Genomic DNA, 24,521 nt, shown 5'->3' with positions numbered 1-24,521 from the left:
GGTTTTTAACTTTAGAATAGAAGAACCAATAAGAGCACTTAAAAAACAAAACCAAAATAAACAGAAACCCTCTGGCATAATAGTGGCTATTGAAAATGCAATCTGAGATTCTTTACGCAATCCCCGGACAGAAGCTCATTCTTTGGATTTAGTAGTTGCTCAACATTGTAAGGCCTAGAGGTTTATATGTGTTAATTAACAACTCCTGATGACCATTTGTAAATGAATCTGACCAAAGCCCAAGGAGACCAGCTTTTTTGTGTGTGATAAAGAATAATCTTTGGGGATTATTTATGATCACAAAGGGAGACTGTAAGGAAAAACTTTCCTAGACTTGGAAATGAGGCAGAAGGATTACTGGTGACCTGAGCTGAGGCCTGGAGCTGGCCTGCCTGGGTTAATCCCATTCTCTGGTTCTGATTTTCAGGAGGTGCAGGAGTTGTGCCTTTGCTTGATTGGCTGTTTCCTATAGATGAGAGTTTTAAAAGTTCTCTAAGGGCAGAAGTTAATGGAAATAATTTCTGCCTAATAGGAACACATATGGATTTTGTCCTATAGAGATGTAAAATGAAAAGACTAAAACCACAACATATTTAATGAAGGGAAAATAAAGATTCTTGTGAATGCCACCAAAGAGAAATGGCATCTCCTCTCCTTGGCACCCAGGCTTCCCTCCCTTATTTGGTTCTATATTTTCCATACCACTCATCACCTTCTAACATTCTTTATAGTTAACATTTATTGTGTTTGCTGTTTATTGTCTCTCCCCCTGCTAAAATGGAAGCTCCATGAGGGTAGAGGGTTTTGTCTGATTTGTTCGTGGTTGTATCCCAATGCGCTAGAATTGTGCCAGGCATGCAGTAGGTGCTCAATAAATACTTGCAGGATGAAAATATCCCTTAACTTAGATCAGTGACATTCAAACTTTTTGACCTTGACCCTCAGTAAGAAAGGTATTTTACATGTTGACACATACACAACTGAAACAGAAGTTTCATGAAGCAATACTCACTTACCCCTTATTATGTGTAGTTCACTCTATTTTCTGATTAGTTCTATTCTATTTGAATGTTCAGAATTGCTGTGGCTACTCACAACTTGATTTCATGACTGGAATCTGTAGTATGAAAAGCTTTGACTTAAGACCATGTAGAAACTTGCCGCCACAACAAGGCAAATGTTGGTAAAGAGGGAAAAAAGGGCAGGCCGATTACTTTCTACTATCCGCTCCTCCATAAGACATTTCATATTCCTGTAATCTTTCCTGTCTGACAAGGTGGAAACTCTCACACACTCACATGTCACTTTTTTCTTTAGGTGAAAAGTGTTGTCTACTGCAAGGAGAATTGAGTTATTTCGAAAGCAAAGAGCTATCCCTGAGCCTGTGAACTGACAAATGGTCTTCAAGTCTCAGAGAGAGTCGGTCAGTTGATATCTGCTGTTGATAATTCAAAGCAGGAGAATTAGGTGAGGAGGCAGAGGTAAAATAAAACATTTAGAAAGTAGAGGTGACTATTATGGAAGGAAAACACTTTGCTCCATTTTGTTGAAATCGGAGAGGAGCTGCTTCATGAGGGTATGACAGAATTACTTTGGCGATTGTAGTAATAGATGTTTACTGGAAAGCTCCTAGTTGACTGATGGACCGTGGGATGCTCTGCTGACCTGTGAATACATCCCTTATCTGAGTCCTTTAGCTTCTTGTGTCTTTTTCTCATCTTGCCTGCTGTCTCCCTATGTGTTCCTTCACGGTTCTCATTTTGTTGCTATTAGAAAAACAGATATAAAAACCAAGAATTAGAACTCCTCTGTGTCTCTGATAACGTTGTGATTAATAGGCTAGATGGATTCTGGTCACAAGCTGGATTTTGTTAACAACCTAGCATCAATGATTTGGAAGGATTTTCATAGCAATGTGATACAGTATTAGATAGAATGATTTAATTGATGTTGATTAGTTCTGTACAGATAAATTAACGAGGCAAGAAACTTAATCTCTGATTTATTGATGTATTTATCCAATGTGCGTTATAAAATCATATTTAATTCATTTGAAGGAATTTTTTAATTTAAAACAAATGAATAAGACCTTTTAAGTAAGTTGCTTTGGAAAAATCCAGACAAAATGATCCTAAGTAACAAAACTCCAAGATTACATCTTGATTTTAAAAATTTATGTTGGCCTTTGTCTTGCCTAGTTGTAAAAGCATGTCTTTAACTGAGTGAGTTCTTACAGCATCTTAAATTTCATTATATGTGTATTAAGGAATTCTATATTTGCAATGACTAACCCCAACTAAAACTGGGTTAAGGAAGAAAAGGGACTTTATTAGAAGGAAATGGGGATAATTCACAGAATTGGGGAAGAGCTCCAGGGACTTTAGGAATTGGACTTGCAAGTGATCATTACCATCAAGGAGGGCAATCTTTCTTTCCCACAGAGACACGCACACGCACACAGACACACACAGACACACACAGACACACACACACACACACACACTTGTGCTTGGGTCAGCAATTCCAGATTAACTTCCTTCCACTCCAAATGTCGGAGAGACCCTTCCTCTACTACAGTAGAAAAATCGCAGGTAAGATATCTCATTGGCCTGGCTTGGATCATTCAACTTGAAGTTTGAAATGGAATCCTGTCCTATATATATTTATTTTATATATGTACATATGAGTCCATAAATTAGGTAATACCACACATGCTTTATCTGTAGCTAATTATAATTTATTAAAGTGACTGATGATCATTTGTAGCTAACAAATAATTTGTTCCATTTAATCCCTTATTCCTGGGTTATTTCAACTAATCCTTATTGTTGCCCCTTTAGATTGTTTGAACTAATCTAAGAACTATGATTGGCACATAGTAGCTTCTCAATAAATATTTGATTAAAAGAATAAATAAATGAATAATCTCATGTTGTTAGATGTTCAGGTTATTTCAATTCAACTCTTGTTGATGAAGAGTGTACAGTCTTGGTGAAGAGCCACCAATTTATGAAGAACTGTGAAGAAGCATGATATCTACTCCAATTCAGGGTGTGGTGGGAAAAGAATGACTAAATGTACTTGGGAAGCATATCTTCTCCAACTCTGGGCTCATATACCCAGCTGCCAACTAGCCATCTTCACCGAGATATCAAACCCATGACCTAAACAGAACTTGATCACTTCATTTCCCCAATCCCTTACTTTTTGCTTCCTCTGTTGTCCTTGATTCTTTTATCCCCCCCTCACAAGTCATATGTAACCTCCAATTCATCATCAAGTTCTATTGATTCCACCTTCATGATAGCCTAAATCTGGCCACTTCTCATTATCTTCTTTGGTCCAAACCAACATCGTCTTTTGCCTGGACCATTGCAGTAGCTGCCTAACTGGTCTCCTTGCTCCCATCTTGCCCTCCTAGGGTCTATTTGCCACATAGTAGCCAGTGATCTATAAAAATCATAAATCAAATTACAGACTGCCACACTTGAATAATAAACTTACCTGGTCAGTCACAATTCTAAATGCTTTCCATATATTGACATTTAATCCTGATAAGGATGTGAACATAAGGAGCTCTTGTTGTCCCTGTTCTACAGTTGAGGAAACAGAGGCATAGAGAGTTAGGCATAGAGAGGTCACACAGCTAATAAGGGCACAGAATTGGAACAGTCTGACTGAGTCCATGCTCTTAACCACTATACTTAACCATTAGTGGCTTTTATCTCATTTAGAATTAAATCCAAACTCTTCACTGGGCTCTACAAGGCTGGGCCAATCTAGTCCCAGCCTGTCATAGGTCTGGCTCCCTGGTCTGAGCCAAGAAGTGCTGGCAGGAGCAATCAGTAAGGGCATGAGAGCAGAACCAAAGAAGGGGACAAGGCAAGGGAGGCTGCCATGGAAAGGAGGCTGCCTGATCCTCCAGGGAGCTCTGGCTTGTAAATTACATCCCACAGTTTTCTGCCTCACAGTTGGACGTTTTAACTCCCACACCTGTCAGTCATTGGCAACTGCCGGCTTGCTGTGGAGGTGGGGATGGGGGCTAAGTACCTGTGTCTGATCTTCTCTTGAAGGAGGTGCCCCCTTTGCTTTCTATATAGCTTTTCATCCAACCTGCCGCATTCCTTCCTGGCCCACAGAGCTTTCTTTACATTTGCTCAATCCTCTGCCCTGAATGCTTTTCCCCCTCCAGGTCTTATTTAGCATCCTTCGTTTATCCTCTTATTGCTAGATCTTTCCTCAAACATGCCTCGTCAAAGAAGTCTTTGCTATCTAAACTGTACTCCCCCATCCCAATCCCTGTCGCCTTTGACCCTCTTACTCGGTGTTGTTTCATTTGTTATCTCTCTTCCTCCCTAGAATGGAAGCTCCGTGAGATCAGAATCTTATTTTGAATCCCATTGATTTCTAGGAACTTAGGATAACATTTGTTGAATGAATGAATGAGTTAATAAATGAGTATTGATCCCTTTAGTTAAAAGCTAAATAACTGAATTTTTTTAAAGTAACAAATCACTACTGTAGTTTCAGAAATGAATTTGTGTTTCAGAGAATATCAGTTTTCTCTTGCCATATAAATGCTAGGTAATTATATTTCTGTCCTTGAAAGAGCTTTGCCTGTGACTAAGGTATTCACCTACTATTTATTTGTTTGTTTGTGTTTTTATGTATAGATCTTTAAGGTTGATGCACATATTTTAATTTGCAATTTGAGCAGTTTTGACAACAGCATACACCTGTGTAACCAATTCCAATGAAGGTATAGAACATTCCTATCACCCCAGAGTTTCCTTGTGACTGCTTCCAATCAATTCTCCCCCACCATAGGCAACTGCTGTTCTGATTTCTATCACCATAGATTAATTTTTGAACTTTATGTAAATGGAATCATGCAACCATATGCATTAACTCTTTGTGTCTTGGTTCTTTTTCTCTACATATATTTTTGAGGTTAATCCATATTGTTTGTGCAACAGTAGTTCATTCTTTTTATTGCTCACTAGTATTGCATTGTGTAGACAGACCACAGTGTTTATACATACTCCTGTTGACGGACATTTGTGTTATTTTCAGTTTTTTGCTATTGTGAATAAAGCTACTATAAGCATCCTTGAGCAAATCGTTTTTGTAAATTTTTATCTTATTGTACAAGTCTTTTTGTGGACTTATTTTGTCATTTCTCTTGGGTAAATACCTAGGTGTGGAATTTCTGGGTTATAGAGAAGGCCTATGTTTAACTTCATAGGAAACTGCCAAATAGTTTTTCCAAAGTGCTGGTGCTCTTTGCACTCCCAACAGCAACGTATGAAAGTTCTAGTTGCTTTTCATCCTTGTTAGAATTTGCTGTCAGTCTTTTTTTTTTTTTTTTGTGAGGAAGATTAGCCCTGAGCTGACATCCATTGCCAATCCTCCTATTTTGCTGAGGAAGATTAGCCCTGAGCTAACGTCCATTGCCAATCCTCCTCTTTTTGCTGAAGAAGATTGGCCCTGGGCTAACATCTGTGCCCATCTTCCTCTACTTTATATGGGACGCTGTCACAGCATGGCTTGACAACTGGTGTGTCAGTCCACAGCCAGGATCGGAACCTGCGAACCCCGGGCCGCCGAAGCAGAGCACACGAAGTTAACTGCTGCTACACCACCGGGCCCGCCCCGCTGTCAGTCTTTTTAATTGTAGACATTCCAGTGGGTGTGATTGCTCATCGTGGTTTTAATTTGCATTTCTCTGGTAACATTGATGTTGAGTACCTCTCCATGTGCTTATTGAGCATTGGTGTAGATGCTCTTGGGAAATGTCTGTTCAGATCTTTTGTTCATGGTGGGGAGGGGGATTGTTTCTTTTTTATTATTATTATTAGTAGTAGGGTTATTGTATTTATTTTTAGATATAATTCTTTTGTCAGATATACGTATTTTTAATACAGTCATGCATGACTTAACAACGAGGACATGTTCTGAGAAATGCATCATTAGTGATTTCGTTGTTATATGAACATCATAGAGTGTGCTTACAGAGACCTAGATGGTACAGCCTACTACACACCTAGGCTATATGGTACTAATCTTATGGGACCACCATCGTATATGCGGTCCGTTATTGACCGAAACGTCATTATGCAGCACATGACTGTATTTCCTTTCAGTGTTTTGTCTTTCCGTTCTGTAAACTTTTGATGAGCAGATTTTAGTTTTGATGAAGTCCAATTTATCTTTTTTTTTTAATGATTAGTGCTTTCTGTGTTCTGAGAAATCTCTTCCTACCCCAAGATCAAGAGACTATGTTTTGTTCTACAAGCTTTATAGTTCTAGCTTTTCCGTTTGGGTCTACAGTCTGTCTCAAATGAATTTTTATGCAAAGTGTAAGGTTGGGTTCATTTTTTTCCATATAGTTTCTCAACTTTGCAGGAGAATTTGTTGAAAAGGCTTTCCTTTTGCCATATAAGTGCCTTGGTGCATTTGTTGTGTGAAAAGCGGACATAAGTGCAGCCATTTCAGAGGAACTGCCTCCATGGCTTACTCCTTGAACCTTTGGACTGTTTGAACTGGGCCAGACTTTTGGACTGGACCAAACCAACATTGTCTTCCAGACAACTGTTTGTAAAGCTAGCAGGAAAGCAGACACCCTGAGCACAAAGACTGATGATTATGGACTCTCTTTCTGAAGATATAATCGTAACCAGCCATGTATAGCTAAAGAATAATCTAGCTTATTAACACCTATAGAAGATTTTTTTCTTTTCCTCTTCTTTTCATCTAATTACCCATTTCCTTTCCCCATAAAACCCTCCTCTTTCAGCTTGTAATTGGGACACTATTTGGATTTCTGCCTGAATCTGTACTCCCTGAGTTGCAATTCTTTGATCTCAAGTAAAGGCCTTGCCTCTAAAGTGGTTTCTGTTTTTGTAGGTTGACAGTTGGTAATCAATTGGCCATGGGTTTAATTTTGAATTCTCTATTCTTTTCCTTTGCTCTATTTGTCTATCCTTTTGCCAATATCACACTATATTGATTGTTATAGCTTTATGGTAAGTCTTGAAGTCAGGTAGTGTGAATGCTTCAACTTTGTTGAACAAAGAACAACTTTGTTCTTCCTTTTGCAAGTTATTTTAACTGTTCTATACCCTTTGAATTATCATATGCGTTTTAGAATCAACTTGTCAATTTCTACAAAAAACGTGTTGGAATTTTGGATGGGATGGTCTTGAATCTAGAGCTCAATTTGGGGAGAATGAATAACATAACAGTATTGAGTCTTCCAATCCATAAAAATGGCATCTCTTTCCATTTATTTCTCTAATTTCTCTTAGTAATGTTTTTCAGACATCATTTTAGCAGTTGTGCACATCTTTTGTTAAATTATTCCTAAGTATTTTATGGTTTGGGTGCTATTGTAAGTGGTATTATATTTAAAATTTATTTTCCAAATGTTTGTTGCTCATATATAAAAATAAAATTGATTTTTGTCTACTGACAATGTATCCTGTTAACTTGCTAAATTCACGTATTAGTTCTAATAGTTTGTGTGTTTCTTTTTCTTTTAAGATCCCTTAGGATTTCTGTATAGACAATCATGTTTTCTGTGAATAATAGAGTTATTTATTTTTCTTTCCAATCAACATGCCTTTCATTTCTTTGATTTGCCTTACTACACTGGCTAGAACCTCCAGTACAATGTAAATAAAAGTTGTGAGAGTGGTTAAATTTATTCCTAAGTATTTTATTCTTTTTGAGTCTATTATAAATGGAATTGTTTTCTTAATTTCCTTTTTGGATTATTCATTGCTAATGTAGACAAATACAACTGATTTTTGAGTGTTTATATTGTACCCTGAAATTTTGCTGAGTTCATTTATTAGCTCTAATGTTTTTGCATGTGTGGATTCTTTAGCATTTTCCTTATGTAGAATCATGTCATCTGTGAATAGAGATAGTTTTGTTTGTTTTCCAACTTGGATGATAGTTTTGTTTGTTTTCCAACTTGGATGTCCTTTTTTTTTTCCTTGCCTAACTGTTCTGGTTAGAACTTGCAATACATTGTTTAAGAGCAACAGTGAAATGTCCTGTCTTGATCCTGATCTTAAGGGGAAAGCTTTCAGCTTTCATTGAGTAGGATGCTAACTGTGGGTTTTTCAAAAAATGCCCTTTAACACATTAAGAAAGTTTTCTTCTATTCCTAGATTTTAGTGTTTTTGTCTGAAAGATGTTTGGATTTTGTCAAATGCTTTTTCTGCATTAATTGAGATGATCGTGTGGGATTTCCTTCCCTTCTTTCCATTAATGTGATGTATTACATTGATTGATTTTCACGTGTTGAACCATCCTTGCATACCTGGGATACATCCTGCTTGATCATGAGATATAATCCTTTTAATAAGCAGCTGGATTTGTTTTGTTAGTATTTTGTTGAGGTTTTTTGTATCTATATTCATAAGGGATATTGGTCTGTAGCTTTTTTTTTTCTTTTAATGTTCTTATCTGGCTTTGGCATCAGGGTAATTCAATGCTGACCTCATAGAGTGAGTTAGGAAGTATTCCTTCCTCTTCTATTTTTTGAAGAATGTGAGAAGGAGTTGTGTTAATTCTTCTTTAAATGTTTGGTACAATTTACCATTAATGCCACTGGGCTTGGGCTTTTCTTAGTTGAGAGGTTTTTGATTACTGATTCAGTCTCTTTACTTGTTTATACATCTGGTCAGACTTTCTATTTCTTTTTGAGCCACTTTTGGTAATTTGTGTATTTCTAGGAATTTGTCCATTTCATCTAGGTTTATCTAATTTTTTGGCATACAGTTGTTCATAGTGTTGGCTTAAAATCCTTTTATCATAGAAATAGATATACAGAAAAGATCAGTAGTAATTCCCCACTTTCATTTCTGATTTTAGTAATTTGAGTCTTCTCTTTTTTTTCTTAGACAGTCTAGGTTTGTCAATTTTGTTGATCTTTTCAAAGAACCAACTTTATATTTTGTTGATTCTATTATTTTTCTATTCTCTATTTTGTTTATATCTACTCTAATCTTTATTATTTCCTTTATTCTGCTGGCTGTGTGTTTAGTTGCTCTTCTTTTTCTATTTCCTTAAGATGGAAGGTTAGGTTATTGATTTGAATCTTTCTTTTTTTAACATAGTCATTTACAGCTATAAAATTTTCTCTGAGTATTGCTTTTGCTGCATCCCATAAGTTTTGGTATGTTGTGTTTTTGTTTTTATTCATCTCTAAGTATTTTCTAATATTCCTTGTGATTTCTTCTTTGACCCACTGGTTGTTTAAGAATGTGTTGTTTAATTTCCACATATTTGAATATATTGATTTCTAGTTTCCCCTTCACTGTGGTCAGAGAAAATACTTTGTATGATGTCAATCTTTTAAAATTTATTAAGACTTGTTTTGTGTCCTATCATGTGGTGAATCCTGAGGAATGTCTCATGTACACTTGAGTAAAATGTGTATTCTGCTCTTGTTGGGTGCAATGTTCTAAGTCTGTTAGCTCTAATTGCTTTATAGTGATGTTCAAGGCCTCTGTTTCATTGTTGATCTTCTGCCTAGATTTTCTATCAATTATTGAAAGTGGAGTACTGAAGTGTCTAACAATAATTATTGAGTTATGTATTTCTCTCTTCAATTTTATCAATTTTTGCTTCATTACTTTTGGGATTCTCTTGTTGAGTGCAGATATGTTTATAATTATTATATATTCTTGAAGGATTGACCCCTTTATCAATGTGCAATGTCCTTCTTTGTCTTTTTTTAACGATTTTTGGCTTAAAGTACATTTTATCTGATATTAGTATAGCCATCCCATCTCTCTTTCGGTGCATTTTTTTAATATTATCATGTTGGATTTCTAATTATTTTAAGGATTTTTGCTTATATATTTCAGGGATATTTGGTCTCTAATTTTCTTTTCTTGTAATGTGTTTTGGGAGATTTTTCCATCAAGGTTATGCTAACCTCATAAATTGAGTCATGAATGTTCAAAATCTACATCAAGGCTGGGAAAGAAGTTAGGAGGATATCACATATCATAGTGTCTTATTCCCCAAATTGGATCATTAGTACATTTTGACACAACATGGTATTATTCTCAGAGGGCTACCAAGCCAAATTCCTTCTAATTTATTTTTTTTAATGGTATGTGCCTGAAAGTTCTCTGTCTTTCAAGGTCTTAGAAATAAAATACAACCAGGTATCTTATGAGAGAATTTTCCTGCTCTGGCTCAGAAAAATGTTTGCTTCTGTCCCAGACTCTTTGATTTGGTTCTTACTGCCAGTCTTCATTCCTCCATATTTGTTTATTGAATATTTACTCTGACCCAACACTTTGCTAGAATCTGAGAATAGAGAGATAAAAGACCTAGTCAATTCCTTTGAAACACAATCTAGGCACTTAAATAATGTAACATAATATGGTTAAGGTCTTTGGTAGAGGCCAACTGTGGAGACATATGGAATGGACATTTAAGGGTGGGGAGAGAGAAGATGTCAGGGAAGAATTCCTGGTGGTGGTGATGTCTGTGCAGAGGTTTGAAGGAGGGTGAGGCTGGAAGGGCTGGGAGTAACATGAGAGAGCTGCACCTAGTAAAGCATGGAAGCCTAGGGGATTTCAGAACTTCACGTAGGGTTCAATGTGCCTGGGACTTGGAATTTGAGGCAGAGACAGTAGGGTAGTTTAGAGAACCATTAGGCAGGGGTTAATTAGATCATTGCTTTCAAGGACAGTTCAAGCAGGACCTACCATCCAGCTCCTATGAGTTATTTTCCTTTTTTGAATTTAAGTTTTTTCTTACCTCTAAAGCAAGACGTATGTATGGTAGGAAATGAAAAAAATATAGAAAAGCAGAACGAAGAGAATTATACCACCCACACTGCTGCTGCAAAACCTCTTTTAACAAGTTATAAATCCCTCCAGATCTTTATGTACATATTGTTATTAAACTCTACTTACTGCTTTGTAACCTTTTCTGTTCAGTTAGTATTTTAGAAACATTTTTTACACATTAATAGACATTCTTCTGTATTATTTATAATGTCTGAATAGTAGAATATTTTTAGTCATACCATAATGTATTAAAACATGCATTTATGAGTGTAAATTTATTTGAATATTGAACCTTTCAATTATTTTCAATATTTTGCTTTTAGAAATAGTATTTAGATGAACATTCTTGCTCATACTCTTAATTGTTTCCCTGAGTCCTTGTCAATAGCTTTATTAAATCTCAATCTTAAGATAACAAGCTTATAAGATTAACATACCTGGAATAATTAGAAAGCAGTGCAAAATCATACATAACCATCTCCTTATTAATCATCCTCAGTTGTTGTAACATCCTAGATGGTGACCTTCCTACACCTTGCCTCATAGTAGTTGATTACTCAAATGTACCATCTGAAAATGGAGTGAACTGCCTCGTGAGGAGGTGATGAAGCAGAGTTGAGTTCAGTTTAACAGACAATTGGGCCTCCATGTGCCAGGGAGGGGATGAGGGAACTCCTTAGGGAGCTCAGTCTGGGGAAGGACATCATTACCTGCAGTAAGTGATGTAAGAGAAGTGTGCCTAAGACTTGGAGGGTGCCCAGAGGAGGGACGTGCAGCTCAGTGTGGCAGGTGGGTGGTGGGGTGGGGCGCCTTCCTGGAGAAGATGCCATGCATGGGATGACCACCAAATTGGGCTGCTGTGGAGAGCAGTCAAATAACAGATCAAGTGGGAGTTTTGGAGTGAGGTGAGTGGTTAAGCCAAGTGACATCTAAGATGCTTTCTGTATTAGTCAGAGTTCTCCAGAGAAACAGAACCATGGGATATATATAGATATATAGAAAGGGATTTATTATGAGGGATTGGCTCATGTGGTTATGGAGACTGAGAAGTCCCACGGTCTGCTGTCTGCAAACTGGAGGTCCAGGAAAGCCAGTGATGTATTTCCAGTACAAAACTGAGGGCCTGAGGACCAGAGGAGCCAAAGGTGTAAGTCCGAGTCTGAGTCCAACGGCCTGAGAACCAGAGTGCCACTGTCCAAAGGCAGGAGAAGATGGATGTCCCAGCTCAATCAAAGAGCAAATTCACCTTTCCTTCCTCTTTTTGTTCTATCCGGGCCCTCAATGGATTGGATGATGCCCACCCACATTGGTGAGGGTGATCTTTACTCAGTCTACCAATTCAAATGCTGATCTCTTCCAGAAACACCCTCACAGATACACCCAGAAATGATGTTGTTATGATTTTGTTAAATTAACATTTGTTAAGTGGAGCACAGGGTGCCACATGGTGATCCTTGGTTCAACAACAGACCACAAGAGAAATTGAGAAAGAGAAGTTTGTTGCTCTATAGGTCCTGGAGGAAGTACATAAATGGCATGCCTTGAGCGGCCACATGGGGAGGTTAAGGCAGAGTGCAGACAGAGAGAAAGACAGGGCCTGGGACACATGCCTTTTTAGGGTCTGTGGGTGCAGTGCTTTGAGGTTCCCGGGCTAAGGCCAGATTGGCCAATTCAAACCAAAAGAGGGGTTTTGGTAAGCCTCATGGGGGTCTCATGTAAAGGGCCCTAGGAGGCAGGGAGACTGTTGATCACAGGCTGTTGGGGAAGTCATGCCAGGAACTGACCTTTACTTGTGGCTCTGCTGGCTGCTGTCCAGAGCATGTGCTTGCATGAGGGGCTAGTGTCAGTTTAAGGTCCCTGCTGGCTGTTTTGCCAAATAAAATGGATGCTGAGGCAGCAATACCATCGGGTATCTTAGCTAAACTCTTGACAACTGTTTTACCAGCTATCTGGGGGTCCCTTAGCTCAGTCAAGTTGACACGTAAAATTAACCTTCATACTTGCCAATGCTGCAAATTTATATTCTCTAAAATAATCAACTACTTAATAGACACTTTCACTTGCATCATATCATTTAATCCTTACAATGTCCCTACAGGAGAATAGATGCTATTCACATTTGTGCAGAGAAGTAACTGAGGCTCACTGGTAATAGAGGACTTGGGATCCAAACCTAAGACTCTTCTAATCCAAACCCCAGCTTGTGTCACCACATCACATCTTGGTTATGGGCTGAATTCCTCAGCAGGTGGTGTTTCCCTTATCTTCAATGCTTTTCTTTTTCGTTCTGCTCATCCTATAGGGAGAGAAGGAATAAGCATTCATGGAGACCCTACTGTATGCAAACTCTGTGTTAGATGTTTTACATAAATTATCTCATTTAATCCTCATAACAGCCCTGTGAGAGACACAGGAAAGTTAGTCTTACCTTCCCAGGTTAAGTAATGTGGTTTAAAAGTGATAGAGTAGGACATAACTAAAAGCGATAGAGTAGGAATTTTATCTGATATCAAAGACCACGTGTGTACTTCCGTATGGTCTAAGTCATTTGTTTCCTCACCAGATCCCCTCTGAGCCATGTTGAGGTACTCAAGGTTAGAACAATGGTCCATGATTGTAGACAATTCTATTCTATGACTCTTACTTCAGCTACCTGCAAAACTGACCCAGATTAGGAAGTTCTTGGGTTGCTCTCACTCCTACTTGATGACCCCCCACTCTCCCCATCACAGCACGTGTTCTGTAGAGGTATGTCTTTTAGGTTGAGGACATGACTATCTGTAGGATGCAATTGGACCAAATTAGGAGAGTCCTCTTGTCCAATATCCTGAGTACTAGCCTGGACTGCTCCCTTTCTTTTTTGTTTGACTGTTATAGGACGTGATGAGATTTCTTGTCAATGGGGATGGGAGAGAGGGAGGGGTGGAAGCAAGGAAGACAGAAAAGGGTGGGTGACATCACAAAGCCAGCAGCATGATTAAGCCCAAGTTTCTTGAATCACATAGGCAAATGCCGCTGTTCTTCTGATCAATGTTTTATTCTCCAGTTCCTTCTTAGCATGTAGATAGCTGCTTCAGGTCATGAAAAAAATGCATTCACTGAAATGAAACAGTAGATATTTACTAAGAAACTAAAACTGAAAGTTAGATATAAATTATTATATTCCATTGAAATGTTTGGCCGAACTCATAAGAATGGGGATGAGGCCATTCTTGGATGCCTGTACTGAAATGAACCACAAGAAGAATATTTAGGAAAAATGAAGAGGACATTTGGCATACTGAGTGACAGAACTTCTTCAGGCCCAGGGAGTGGAGTGAAAATTGGCTTGATCATTTTGGAGAAGATGAGTCAAACAGAGAATTAGAATGCAGTTTTCAAAGGGGATATATTAGGGGAGTAAAAGGCTGATAAATAGCACTTGCATTTGTAGAAAAATAAGGAAAGTAAATCAAGGTAATCAAAAGTAAAGAGAAACAATTCAAGTAAGGGAGGAAAAAGCCTATAATTCTTACTATTCTTTGTAAATAAAGAGGAAACAAATGAAAATAAGCTATTAGAAGTCTGTAAGATTTTATGGGAGTATAAAGTTGGTTTTGTGGAAGCAAAGCCCATTTCATTGCTGTAGGAAACCCCCGGCTGAGTGCTGACTACCTATGGCGAGCTCATCTCCTCCAAGCTGTATTTAGCTGTTCTTGGCTCTTGACTTGTGCCTTGCACCCTGGATCCTGCGGGAAGCCAGCACTGTCCCAGAGTGCTAGAGGGTGGACCAAGGTTAGATATTGGAGTTGGTCCTTTAATTTATTGCACTGATTCTTCTTGGGGAAGGACAAAGATTGTGAGGACATGTGGTAGAATTTTAGCTATGAGAGATGAATACAAAATGTTAAATTGACTCCAACACTTGAGTCAATTTGAAAACTTCCAGTCTCTTAGGATAAAAGAAATATAATCCTATTTAGAAATTCCTGGTGTGATCACAGATGTGAGATTCGTTCTTTTCATGAAGCCTATTAATTAAAAAGTACGTAATCCAAAGTCAATTAAGTAGTAAGGTATTATAACGAATTTTTATTTCATTAACTTTTCAAAGTATGAATAATAACTACACATTCAACACAAGAAATTCACATTTTTCCACTGGCTGCTGAAAAACAATGGAAATAATTTTAGTCCTGGTAGCAGCTCACTGTGGGCTGACCTACCTCGGAAATAATTTATTGGTTCCAGGTGATTTTTACATTGTGGTGTTAGTCACTAGGTTAGGCCTGATGAGAAACAGATACAATTAGCGTTGGGAATTCAAATATGTATTATATTTCTCCTGACAATCAGAGATAAATTCACCATGGTTTTTCTCTTTATAGGCTCATGCCAAAATCTGGCATCTCTACAATACTTCTTTCCGTCCGACTCAGGGAGGCCGGGTGTCCATCGCCCTAAGCTCCCACTGGATCAATCCTCGAAGAATGACCAACCATAGCATCAAAGAATGTCAAAAATCTCTTGACTTTGTACTAGGCTGGTTTGCCAAACCCATATTTATTGATGGTGACTATCCTGAGAGCATGAAGAGTAATCTTTCATCTCTTCTCCCTGATTTTACTGAATCTGAGAAAAAGTTCATCAAGGGAACAGCTGACTTTTTTGCTCTTTCCTTTGGGCCAACCTTGAGTTTTCAACTCTTGGACCCTCACATGAAGTTCCGCCAATTAGAATCTCCCAGTCTGAGGCAACTCCTTTCCTGGATTGACCTTGAATATAACCATCCTCAAATATTTATTGTGGAAAATGGCTGGTTTGTCTCAGGGACCACCAAGAGAGATGATGCCAAATATATGTATTACCTCAAAAAATTCATAATGGAAACTTTAAAAGGTAGGATTGGGGATAAAATTCTAATTTCCTGCCAAAATCCACTGGAAAAACAATCTTTGAGATCTGCAATAAACTATGTGAATTTATAGTTTTTAATCATAACGTAGAAATTCATTCTGGCAATAGCAGGAATGCATTTATGTAACACCTTTCTCATTTGGGGCCTTGAGGAACTTAAATTAATTTTTTCAACTCATTTTGTAAACTGGGTTATAATGTGTGAAATTACTTGACTTTCAGAGTTACTACTCTAGATTTTTAGATTATATTAAGAATTAAGTAAATCCCTAGATATCTCGATCTCTGTATATGTCTTGGAGTTCTTATTGCTTGTACTGAATAAAACACTTTTCAAAGAAAAAGGAATATCCACCTTTTCTGGAGAAAATAGTAAGCAGTTCATGCTTTTAAAGACTACTCACTTATTGCATCAGGCACAATGCTAGTGCTTAGGATAGAAAGTGGAACAAGACATCTTCCCAGGCCCAAAGAGCACCCACTGGAAATGAGGGAAATCCGAATAAAAACATATTGGAGATAAGCCAGTCATGAAGACATTTATTTGTAGAGTTATCTAGGTTTGAGTAGAGCCTTTTATCGGTAAGAAAAGTCATTGGTTTACCAAATAATAAGCCTTATATGTGATTTATTTCCTTGAGTAGTAAAACCCTCAAATGCTCTTGAATCATGAAGCAAGTGCCCAGTGAAGGCTCACGTTGCTCATGTCCTCTCTTCCCTCTGCAGCCATCAGGCTGGATGGGGTAGACGTCATCGGGTACACGGCGTGGTCCCTCATGGACGGCTTCGAGTGGCACAGAGGCTACAGCATCAGACGTGGACTCTTCTATGTCGACTTTCTAAGCCAGGATAAAAAGTTGTTGCCGAAGTCTTCAGCCTTGTTCTACCAAAAGCTGATAGAGCAAAATGGCTTCCCTCCTTTACCTGAAAATCAGCCCCTAGAAGGGACATTTCCCTGTGACTTTGCTTGGGGAGTTGTTGACAACTACATTCAAGTAAGTCAGCTGACAAAACCAATCAGCAGTCTCACCAAGCCCTGTCACTAGTAAGTAGTGCTTCCTTATTAGGTTATCATGGCACATTGTCCGTTCTTCACGCCAAATACGGTTCCTTAATGAGCACATCCAGGGCACAGTTTGGAATCCTGCACCATTCTCTCCAAAAATCTTCCTACCTTCACCTTGCACTTTAAATCAGCCCTGAAGGGGGACGAATTAAAAATATATGAATATTTAAGATAAGATAGTAAAAAGATAAAGTGCTTTTAATACGGTGGTTTTTAATCCTTTTTAAAGCAATTGAGTTCTTCCATAGACAAGAAGTAACACAGAACCCCAAATTATCTGAGATCTCAGTGGAGCTGCTGAGATTGAGGCAGGAACATCAGGAAGAGCCCTCCTGATGCATAACCGTGGACCCCTCCTCCCAAGCTGCGGAAATACCTCGAGAATAAAAGCCTTTGCTCCAATTGTTCACTGATCAGAATGTCATTTCTAGCAACAGTCATTGACATGGTAAAAAAGGTCTTCAAGATGATCAACCAAAATTTACTGAGCACTCACTGTGTAGTTAATCCTCAATATCATTTTTAATTTCCCCAATTGTAAAGGAATTTGTTTTCTAGAGTTTGACTGAATACTTTAGTAAGCACTTATTAGATGCTTAGTGTGTCCAAAGCCCTGTGTTAGTTGCTGGGGGTGCTCGGTTGAGGGGAGTGCACACTGAGATGAGTAAGATACGACCCCTGCTGTCAAAGGAGTCTACTGAGGGAAAATGGTGGACACAGATAATATGAGAGTGAACAGAGCGTGGTGGTAAGTGAGCAGAGTGGTGGTGGGTGTTGCTGAACAGGGTCTGAGTGTGAAAATAGAGATCAAGACAGAGTCAGAGTTCAGTATCATAGACAAGCAATGGGAGTTAGCATGCTGGGTGCTTCAAGCCAATCCATTGGTTCTGTAGGGGAGGAAAAATAACTTTCCCTCGACCATTCTGAGTTCTTAGCTGAGACCCCTGTAATAAAAGATTAAGAAGAGAAAAACAAACAGAAATTTAGTAACATGTATACCTCATGTATACATGGGAGATACTCAGAAAAAAATGAGTAACTCCCCAAGGTGGCTTAGAATCCAGGCCTGATTGCCATCTTAATAGGGAAAGGGGAGGGGAAGATATAGGCCTCTTAAGGGAGAGTAAATGATTTTTAGGAAAGATGAATGGACCCTTGGAAGGACAGATGGGAGGTGGATAGTCTGTGACAAAGTTGACTTCTAGTCTCCTCTCCTGTGGCAAGAGTCAGTCTTCCCTGGTTGACGAAACTCCTTGAAACTCCCGGGAGGGGATTTATGACAACTGAGTTCCTATTGGAGGACCTGTCTTTTAGGCAGATAAGGGGAGTTCAGAGAAAGCCTTTCTCTGCATTTGCTATTTTTCAAGTGCCTGCAGCTCAAAATAATCAATATACCCAAGGAGCATGTTTTGGGTGGCATGCCCTGAACTCCTACAGTCATATTTGGTGGTGGCGTTTTCTGTTACCCTTCAGTTCAAAAGAAGTATTTGGAAGAATGCTTGGATCTGAGGAAAGACCTTCTAGTTGAAATGAGTTGCTGTTTTCTTGTAAATATCAAATTGAAATCTTTTATTTACAAGGAAATAAATTGACACTATCCTTAATACATTTTTTGCTGGTTTGTATTATGCTTATGTCTTTTTCAGACCATCTAGTTAGTTTTAGGAGGAGTCTTGAACTTAAATCCCATCCTTACATTGCAAAGGCGACTGAGGAACATCGTGTTTGCAAGGATTATCTGAGTGCAGCAAGTCTCGGCTCCACCCTGCCCAGTTTGGGGTTTTCCTCCCTCCTCCATCTCTCCTTCTCCTCAGCCCACTGCTATTTGGAACCTCCCTATCCTAATTTCTCTCCTGCAAGTGGGATCCACAGTGAGGTTCAAGAAGGATCTGAAGGGGCAGAAGTGGTGCTGGTGAGGGAGAAGGAGTGAGGGAGAGAGGGACGAAGGGACAAGACGGCCTCCACAGTCCCTCCCTCTTCCTCCCCTTTAGTGGGGTTGGGGCGGATGGTCCCTGGTCCTTGTTCTTCTCCTGCCCTTCTGCCGTGCCCAGCTCCCTGCTGGGCCCTGTGCCCCTAGTCATTGAGGGCTCATGCTCCGCGCTGATCTCTGATAGCAGCCAGAGCCTGGGCAGGTAATTCCCACTTCAGTCCCTTGTGAAGAGGTCTCTGCCAGCCCTTCTGTGCAGAGGTGTGAACTCAGGGAAGCATGGGGATGTTGGAGGGAGGCCTTTCCCTCCTGCTCTGTTCCCATCCAAGGACCATGTTTGCCTTGGGAACTGGTGAGTAGTGAGAAGGTTTTAAGAGTACATCCTGTTTCCTTGAGAGAAAAGAGAAACTCGGGTCTGATGCAGCGAGCATGGCAGTGAAGAGGAAGGAAGCTGGGGAGAGAATTCCTTTCTCTGCTCCTCAGAAGCAGTTGTTTTAGACTTTGATCTGTCAGCCACTGGACCTTTTCTCTCAGGTTGCACTGCCCTTTTAGCTCTTCAGCTCAGGGTCCCTACTTCTCCACCAGCAGAGCCCCCCAGTCCTCTCCTAGGCAGAACCAGCCAAACACAAAATTCAGTCACTCTCAAACTCACGGTGGACCTGAACTTCTCTGGAAGCTCTCTAGTGGAAAAAGGCTGCAATTGCTGTTTTCTTCTTTCTGCTTTTCGCCTTGAGCTTTATATTATTTTGGCACTGCCCTTCCCAAGCTAACTTCCTACTGACACAGTAAAAGCTAGTTTTTTGCTAGGTCAGTTCTGAAGAGTGTGTGTGTGTGTGTTTTAGTTTATAAGTAGTACTCTATACTTTTAATATATTATATTAAAGTCCCAAGAAGTGATTTTTAAACCATTGAAATTTATCTTTTCCCTCCTGGCTAGTATTTCAAACTCTTAATATTAATGAGGCATGCATTTTGCCTGGAAAACTTTAAAAATAATATTCCATTAAGCACACCAGCTGCCTGAAGACTGATCTCACGCTTATTCACATGGATTGTCACTGTGCTTGGACCTAATTTCCCAGCTGACAGGTTTGTTTTCCCATGACCACTAATGCCCATAGTAAAGATAGGTTCAGAAGCTGCTACATACTGAGGACAGAGAGCTTCTTAAACATTGGTCACTGTTAAGAGAAGTTTCTTCTATTACATACTAAATACATACTTTATACCCATTCCTCCTGAAAAGTTCAACTTTATTATTTCTTTTTTTTTTTTCGATGAGGAAGATTGGCCCTGAGCTAACATCTGTTACCAATCTTCCTCTTTTTGCTTGAGGAAGATTGTTGCTGAGCTTACTCTGTGCCCATCTTCCCCTATTTTGTATGTGGGACTCTGCCACAGCATGGCTTGATGAGCGGTGTGTATGTCCATGCCGGGACCCAAACCCGCAAACCCTGCACTGCTGAAGCGGAGCATGAACTTAACCACTATGCCACTGGGCCGGCCCCTTTCATTTTTTATTAAGAAATGGCAACAAATTAATGAAAATTAGATAGAATTTTGCCTAAATACTCATTCCTCAATGTCCTGTATTTTTAAAAAAGATTTTTTTCCCAGAAATTATACCTTAGTCTTTCAGATTTGTTTAATAAAAGCTGTTGTTCTGGAACAATTATGGTAGAAAAGTTATGAATTTAGTCACCTGAGGGCTCTATAAAAATAATCCAAAAAAGTCCTTCGAGCTATGAACACTTTCACTTCAAAAGAGCATGCAAATATTTTCTCTTGCAAAGCTGAGGAAACATGATTTGTGGGTGCATCACAGTGGAAAAATACTTCTGCCAGCATTCCCACAGTATTAGGGGAAATGCATGCGTGGGTGATCTACAAGGAACAATTCTCCAAAAAAGCAATTTCCCCCGCCACGCTGTTTTTTATTACTTTCCTTTATAAACACAGTACTGACCCCTCCAGAGAAACACCAGTTCATTTGCAAAAGGCCTGTGAAATGCAACAAAACCTCTGCTAGAGATTCAAAACTGGAGTTTATCTGACCCCTGCTTTTATACAGAGGGTCAAACCAAGGAGCCTGTTCTAACAGGATTATTTCCGAGGAGAAAACTGGCTTAGGCAAGCAGGTCTTTGGGCTGGACTCTCTGTTTGCATTCCCTCCGTGGAGGATTTTGTGATTTTGATTTTACGATTTGTCTATTTTTCCTAAATACCTATTTTCATTTTGGAGACTTGTATATCAGATGATTGAGAACCATTGTTGTCATGATTGTCACAGAAAAAATAACAGAAAAATTTTAAAAACTACGTTAAAATATCCCTTTATGAATGAATGACAATATCGTTCTTTATTTCCACATTCTCTTTCACTTTCTACCATCGGTCAGGTTGAATTTGTTAAATTCTGTCATTGACACTGAAGCCAATGAAAGGTGACATTACGCTTATTTAACATGTCCTCTATCTAGAGCAGACTTCAATTTAGAATGTGATTTTAAGAAGCACAATTTAATTTTAAATATTTCATTTTCTGACTCTAACTCACTCAGGTTTTAAGCTTTATCTTTTTTTGTCTAGTTTTTTTTTTAATTTGAAAGTCTTAGATCATTAGTGATTTCTTATATCAAAAGAAAAACATCCAAAGGTACTCTGCTTGCTTAACACAGACCAGAGGTGTGTGAGACTCATTGTTTGTCAACCTAAGTGACCAAAAAAATTCAGATTTTTTTTAATATTAAAGTAACAGTTCAAGAGTTAGAGAGTACTGTGGTTAAAACAAATGTGCATAAAACAAAGTGGAGTATTTTTCCCCTCAGGAACTTAGTATTTATGAAAAACAGTTTAACTTTTCAGCTAGAAAGCTTTCTATTTTTGCTCATTTTGCTTGCTAGTTTTGTTGAAAGAAATGCATTGATGCTGGCTGGCTGGTGGCGGCATAGTGGTTAAGTTGGCGCACTGTGCTCTGGCCGCCCAGGCTTCTCCCGTTCAGATCCCAGGCCCAGAACAACGCACCAAGCCATGCCGTGGCGGCCTCCCCATATAGAGTAGAGGAAGATGGGCCTGAATCTTAGCCCAGGGCCAATCTTATCTTCCTCAGCAAAAAGAGGGGGATTGGCAACAGATGTTAGCTCAGGGCTAATCTTCCTCACGAAAGAAAGAAAGAAAGAAATGCGTAATACGGTAACGCTTACGCTCCTCCTGTAGGTCGACACCACTCTGTCTCAGTTTACCGACCCGAACGTTTACCTCTGGGATGTCCACCACAGCAAGAGGCTCATTAAGGTGGACGGGCTTGTGACCAAGAAGAGGAAATCCTATTGTGTTGACTTTGCTGCCATCCGGCCCCAAATCTCCCTACTGCGGGAGATGCACGTTTCGCATTTTCACTTCGCGCTGGACTGGGCGCTGATCCTCCCGCTGGGGAACCAGTCCCAGGTGAACCGCACCGCCCTGCACTACTACCGCTGCCTGGTCAGCGAACTGGTGCGCGCCAAAGTCACGCCCGTGGTGGCCCTGTGGCGACCTTCCGCCCCGCACCAAGGGCTGCCGCGCGCCCTGGCCAAGCACGGCGCCTGGGAGAACCCCCACACCGCCCTGGCTTTTGCAGAGTATGCCACACTGTGCTTCAGCGATCTCGGCCACCACGTCAACTTCTGGATCACGATGAGCGAGCCGTACACGCGGAACATGACGTACAGTGCGGGGCACAATCTTCTGAAGGCCCACGCCTTAGCTTGGCGCGTGTATGATGAAAAGTTTAGGCGCTCTCAGAAAGGCAAAATATCTATAGCCTTGCAGGCTGATTGGATAGAACCGGCCTGCCCTTTCTCCCAAGAGGACAAAGAGGCGGCAGAGAGAGTTTTGGAATTTGACATTGGCTGGCTGGCCGAGCCCATTTTCGGCTCTGGAGATTATCCGCCTGTGATGAGGGACTGGCTGAACCAAAGAAACAATTTCCTTCTACCTTATTTCACTGAAGATGAAAAAAAGCTAATCCGGGGTTCCTTTGACTTTTTGGCTTTAAGCCATTACACCACCATCCTCGTGGACTGGGAAAAAGAAGATCCAATGAAATATAATGATTACCTGGAAGTGCAGGAAATGACGGACATCACCTGGCTCAACTCTCCCAGCCAGGTGGCAGTGGTGCCCTGGGGGTTACGCAGAGTGCTGAACTGGCTAAAGTCAAAGTATGGAGACCTCCCCATGTACATCATATCCAACGGCATCGATGATGATCCGAGTGAGGCCCAAGACCAGCTGAGGATGTATTACATGCAGAATTATGTAAATGAAGCTCTGAAAGGTAAGGAGCCCTAAAAAGCAGTCTCTTGAAGGTTATGTCACGTGAGGGCCTGATACCTGAGAGAAACTCTCAAACAGATACACCCACTGTCACCCTCAGAGCGAAGTGCTATCCATTCCTTGCCCCACCGAGAAAGTCCAAGAGAGCTAGTATTTTCCATGGGGATAAAAGAGTTTAGCTAAAAGTGGGAGCTGGAAAATCCCTAGCACCTTCTCTGGGCCTATAAAAGCGTGGACCATCTTGTCTTCCATCTCAGACGGCTTCACAGCAGTCTTATCTGCTCCATGTACATAAAGATTTAACCCAAGTACATTATTCGTTTTCGTGTAAAAGAAGTCTTTTCTGATTAAGTCTGAAGTTTTATTAAATGGTATTGAAATTTTCCCAGATGCACCACGGCTTTGTAAAAGTAAAGTGTTGTGTGCAAAATATTGTAATAACTATTTTTTTGTCCTTCTGTTTTTCTAGCCTACATATTGGATGGTGTCAATCTTTGTGGATACTTTGCTTATTCATTTAACGATCGCACAGCTCCGAAGTTTGGCCTCTATCGTTACGCTGCAGATCAGTTTGAACCCAAACCTTCCGTGAAACATTACAGGAAAATTATTGACAACAATGGCTTCCCGGGTCCCAAAACTCTGGGAAGATTTTGTCCAGAAGAATTCACCCTGTGCACCGAGTGCAGCTTTTTTCATAAGCGAAAGTCTTTATTGGCTTTCATAGCTTTTCTATTGTTTGTTTTTATTATTTCTCTTTCTCTTATTTTTTACTACTCTAAGAAAGGCAGAAGAAGTTACAAATAGTCCTGAACATTTTCCTCTTCATTTTGAAATAATTATGCACACACATTAGCTGTTAACCATTTGCACTTCTCAGTGTTGTGAAATTGTAGATTTCATATATCTGACTTCTAGAAAACCTTTTCGTGGCACATGACAGAGGTTTTGAAATGTGCACAGGTGATTGCAGAATACTGAATAATGTGAATAGTGCCTGGATTTGTTCTTTTTTGGGGAGTGATCAAAAAACTGACAGGGGCCAGCATTTCTCCAACACAGTCTGTAACAAAAGCATGAGAAATGGGAACCATTCTGTAACATTTTCACAGAAACTGAATGACGAGATTAGGAATATTTTTATCTGTGCCCATTCCTAAATGTGACATTTATCTTAAAGTAGTAATTGCAGTGTTGGAATAAAAAGTTAAGTCCCAAGGAACCATGTCTCAACTGCCATGACATGCCTAATGGTCTCTGTTGAACCAAGTTTTCCTTGAAAAGGGAGATGGCACAAGAAAGGAGAGATGACAAAGGGCCCTCGGATGAACGTTCCTTTTAAAAGTGTTTCCATCAAATGCTGCTAATAGTAATTTACATATGTGGTTAATGATATACCTAGCAGAGCAAATTACAGAACTTTATATTTTATGTGACTTTCGAGGCACTCTCTAAACCCCAGGTCCTTGAGGGCTTTGTGTCCCTGGGGCCTTGT

The 24,521-nt window shown here is 39.7% G+C and overlaps 1 protein-coding gene across 1 annotated transcript in view; it reads left to right on the top strand.

Moving 5' to 3' along the window:
• The window catches only part of KL (klotho), a 45,222-nt gene extending 21,355 nt beyond the window's left edge, over positions 1–23,867 (top strand). Inside the window, exons 2-5 of the mRNA XM_004435359.3 lie at positions 15,188–15,698; positions 16,443–16,711; positions 21,926–23,027; positions 23,496–23,867. Of these exons, the coding sequence (XP_004435416.2) occupies positions 15,188–15,698; positions 16,443–16,711; positions 21,926–23,027; positions 23,496–23,833 (2,220 nt within the window). The 3' untranslated portion in view covers positions 23,834–23,867. The remainder of the gene's footprint in view (positions 1–15,187; positions 15,699–16,442; positions 16,712–21,925; positions 23,028–23,495) is intronic.
• The last annotated feature ends 654 nt before the right edge of the window (positions 23,868–24,521 follow it).

The sequence above is a fragment of the Ceratotherium simum genome, chromosome 10 (assembly GCF_057802395.1).
Source record: "Ceratotherium simum simum isolate JZ-2026a chromosome 10, ASM5780239v1, whole genome shotgun sequence".
NCBI lineage: Eukaryota > Metazoa > Chordata > Mammalia > Perissodactyla > Rhinocerotidae > Ceratotherium > Ceratotherium simum.
Note: the sequence above shows the minus strand (reverse complement) of the source record. Positions and strands in the feature narration are given on the sequence as shown.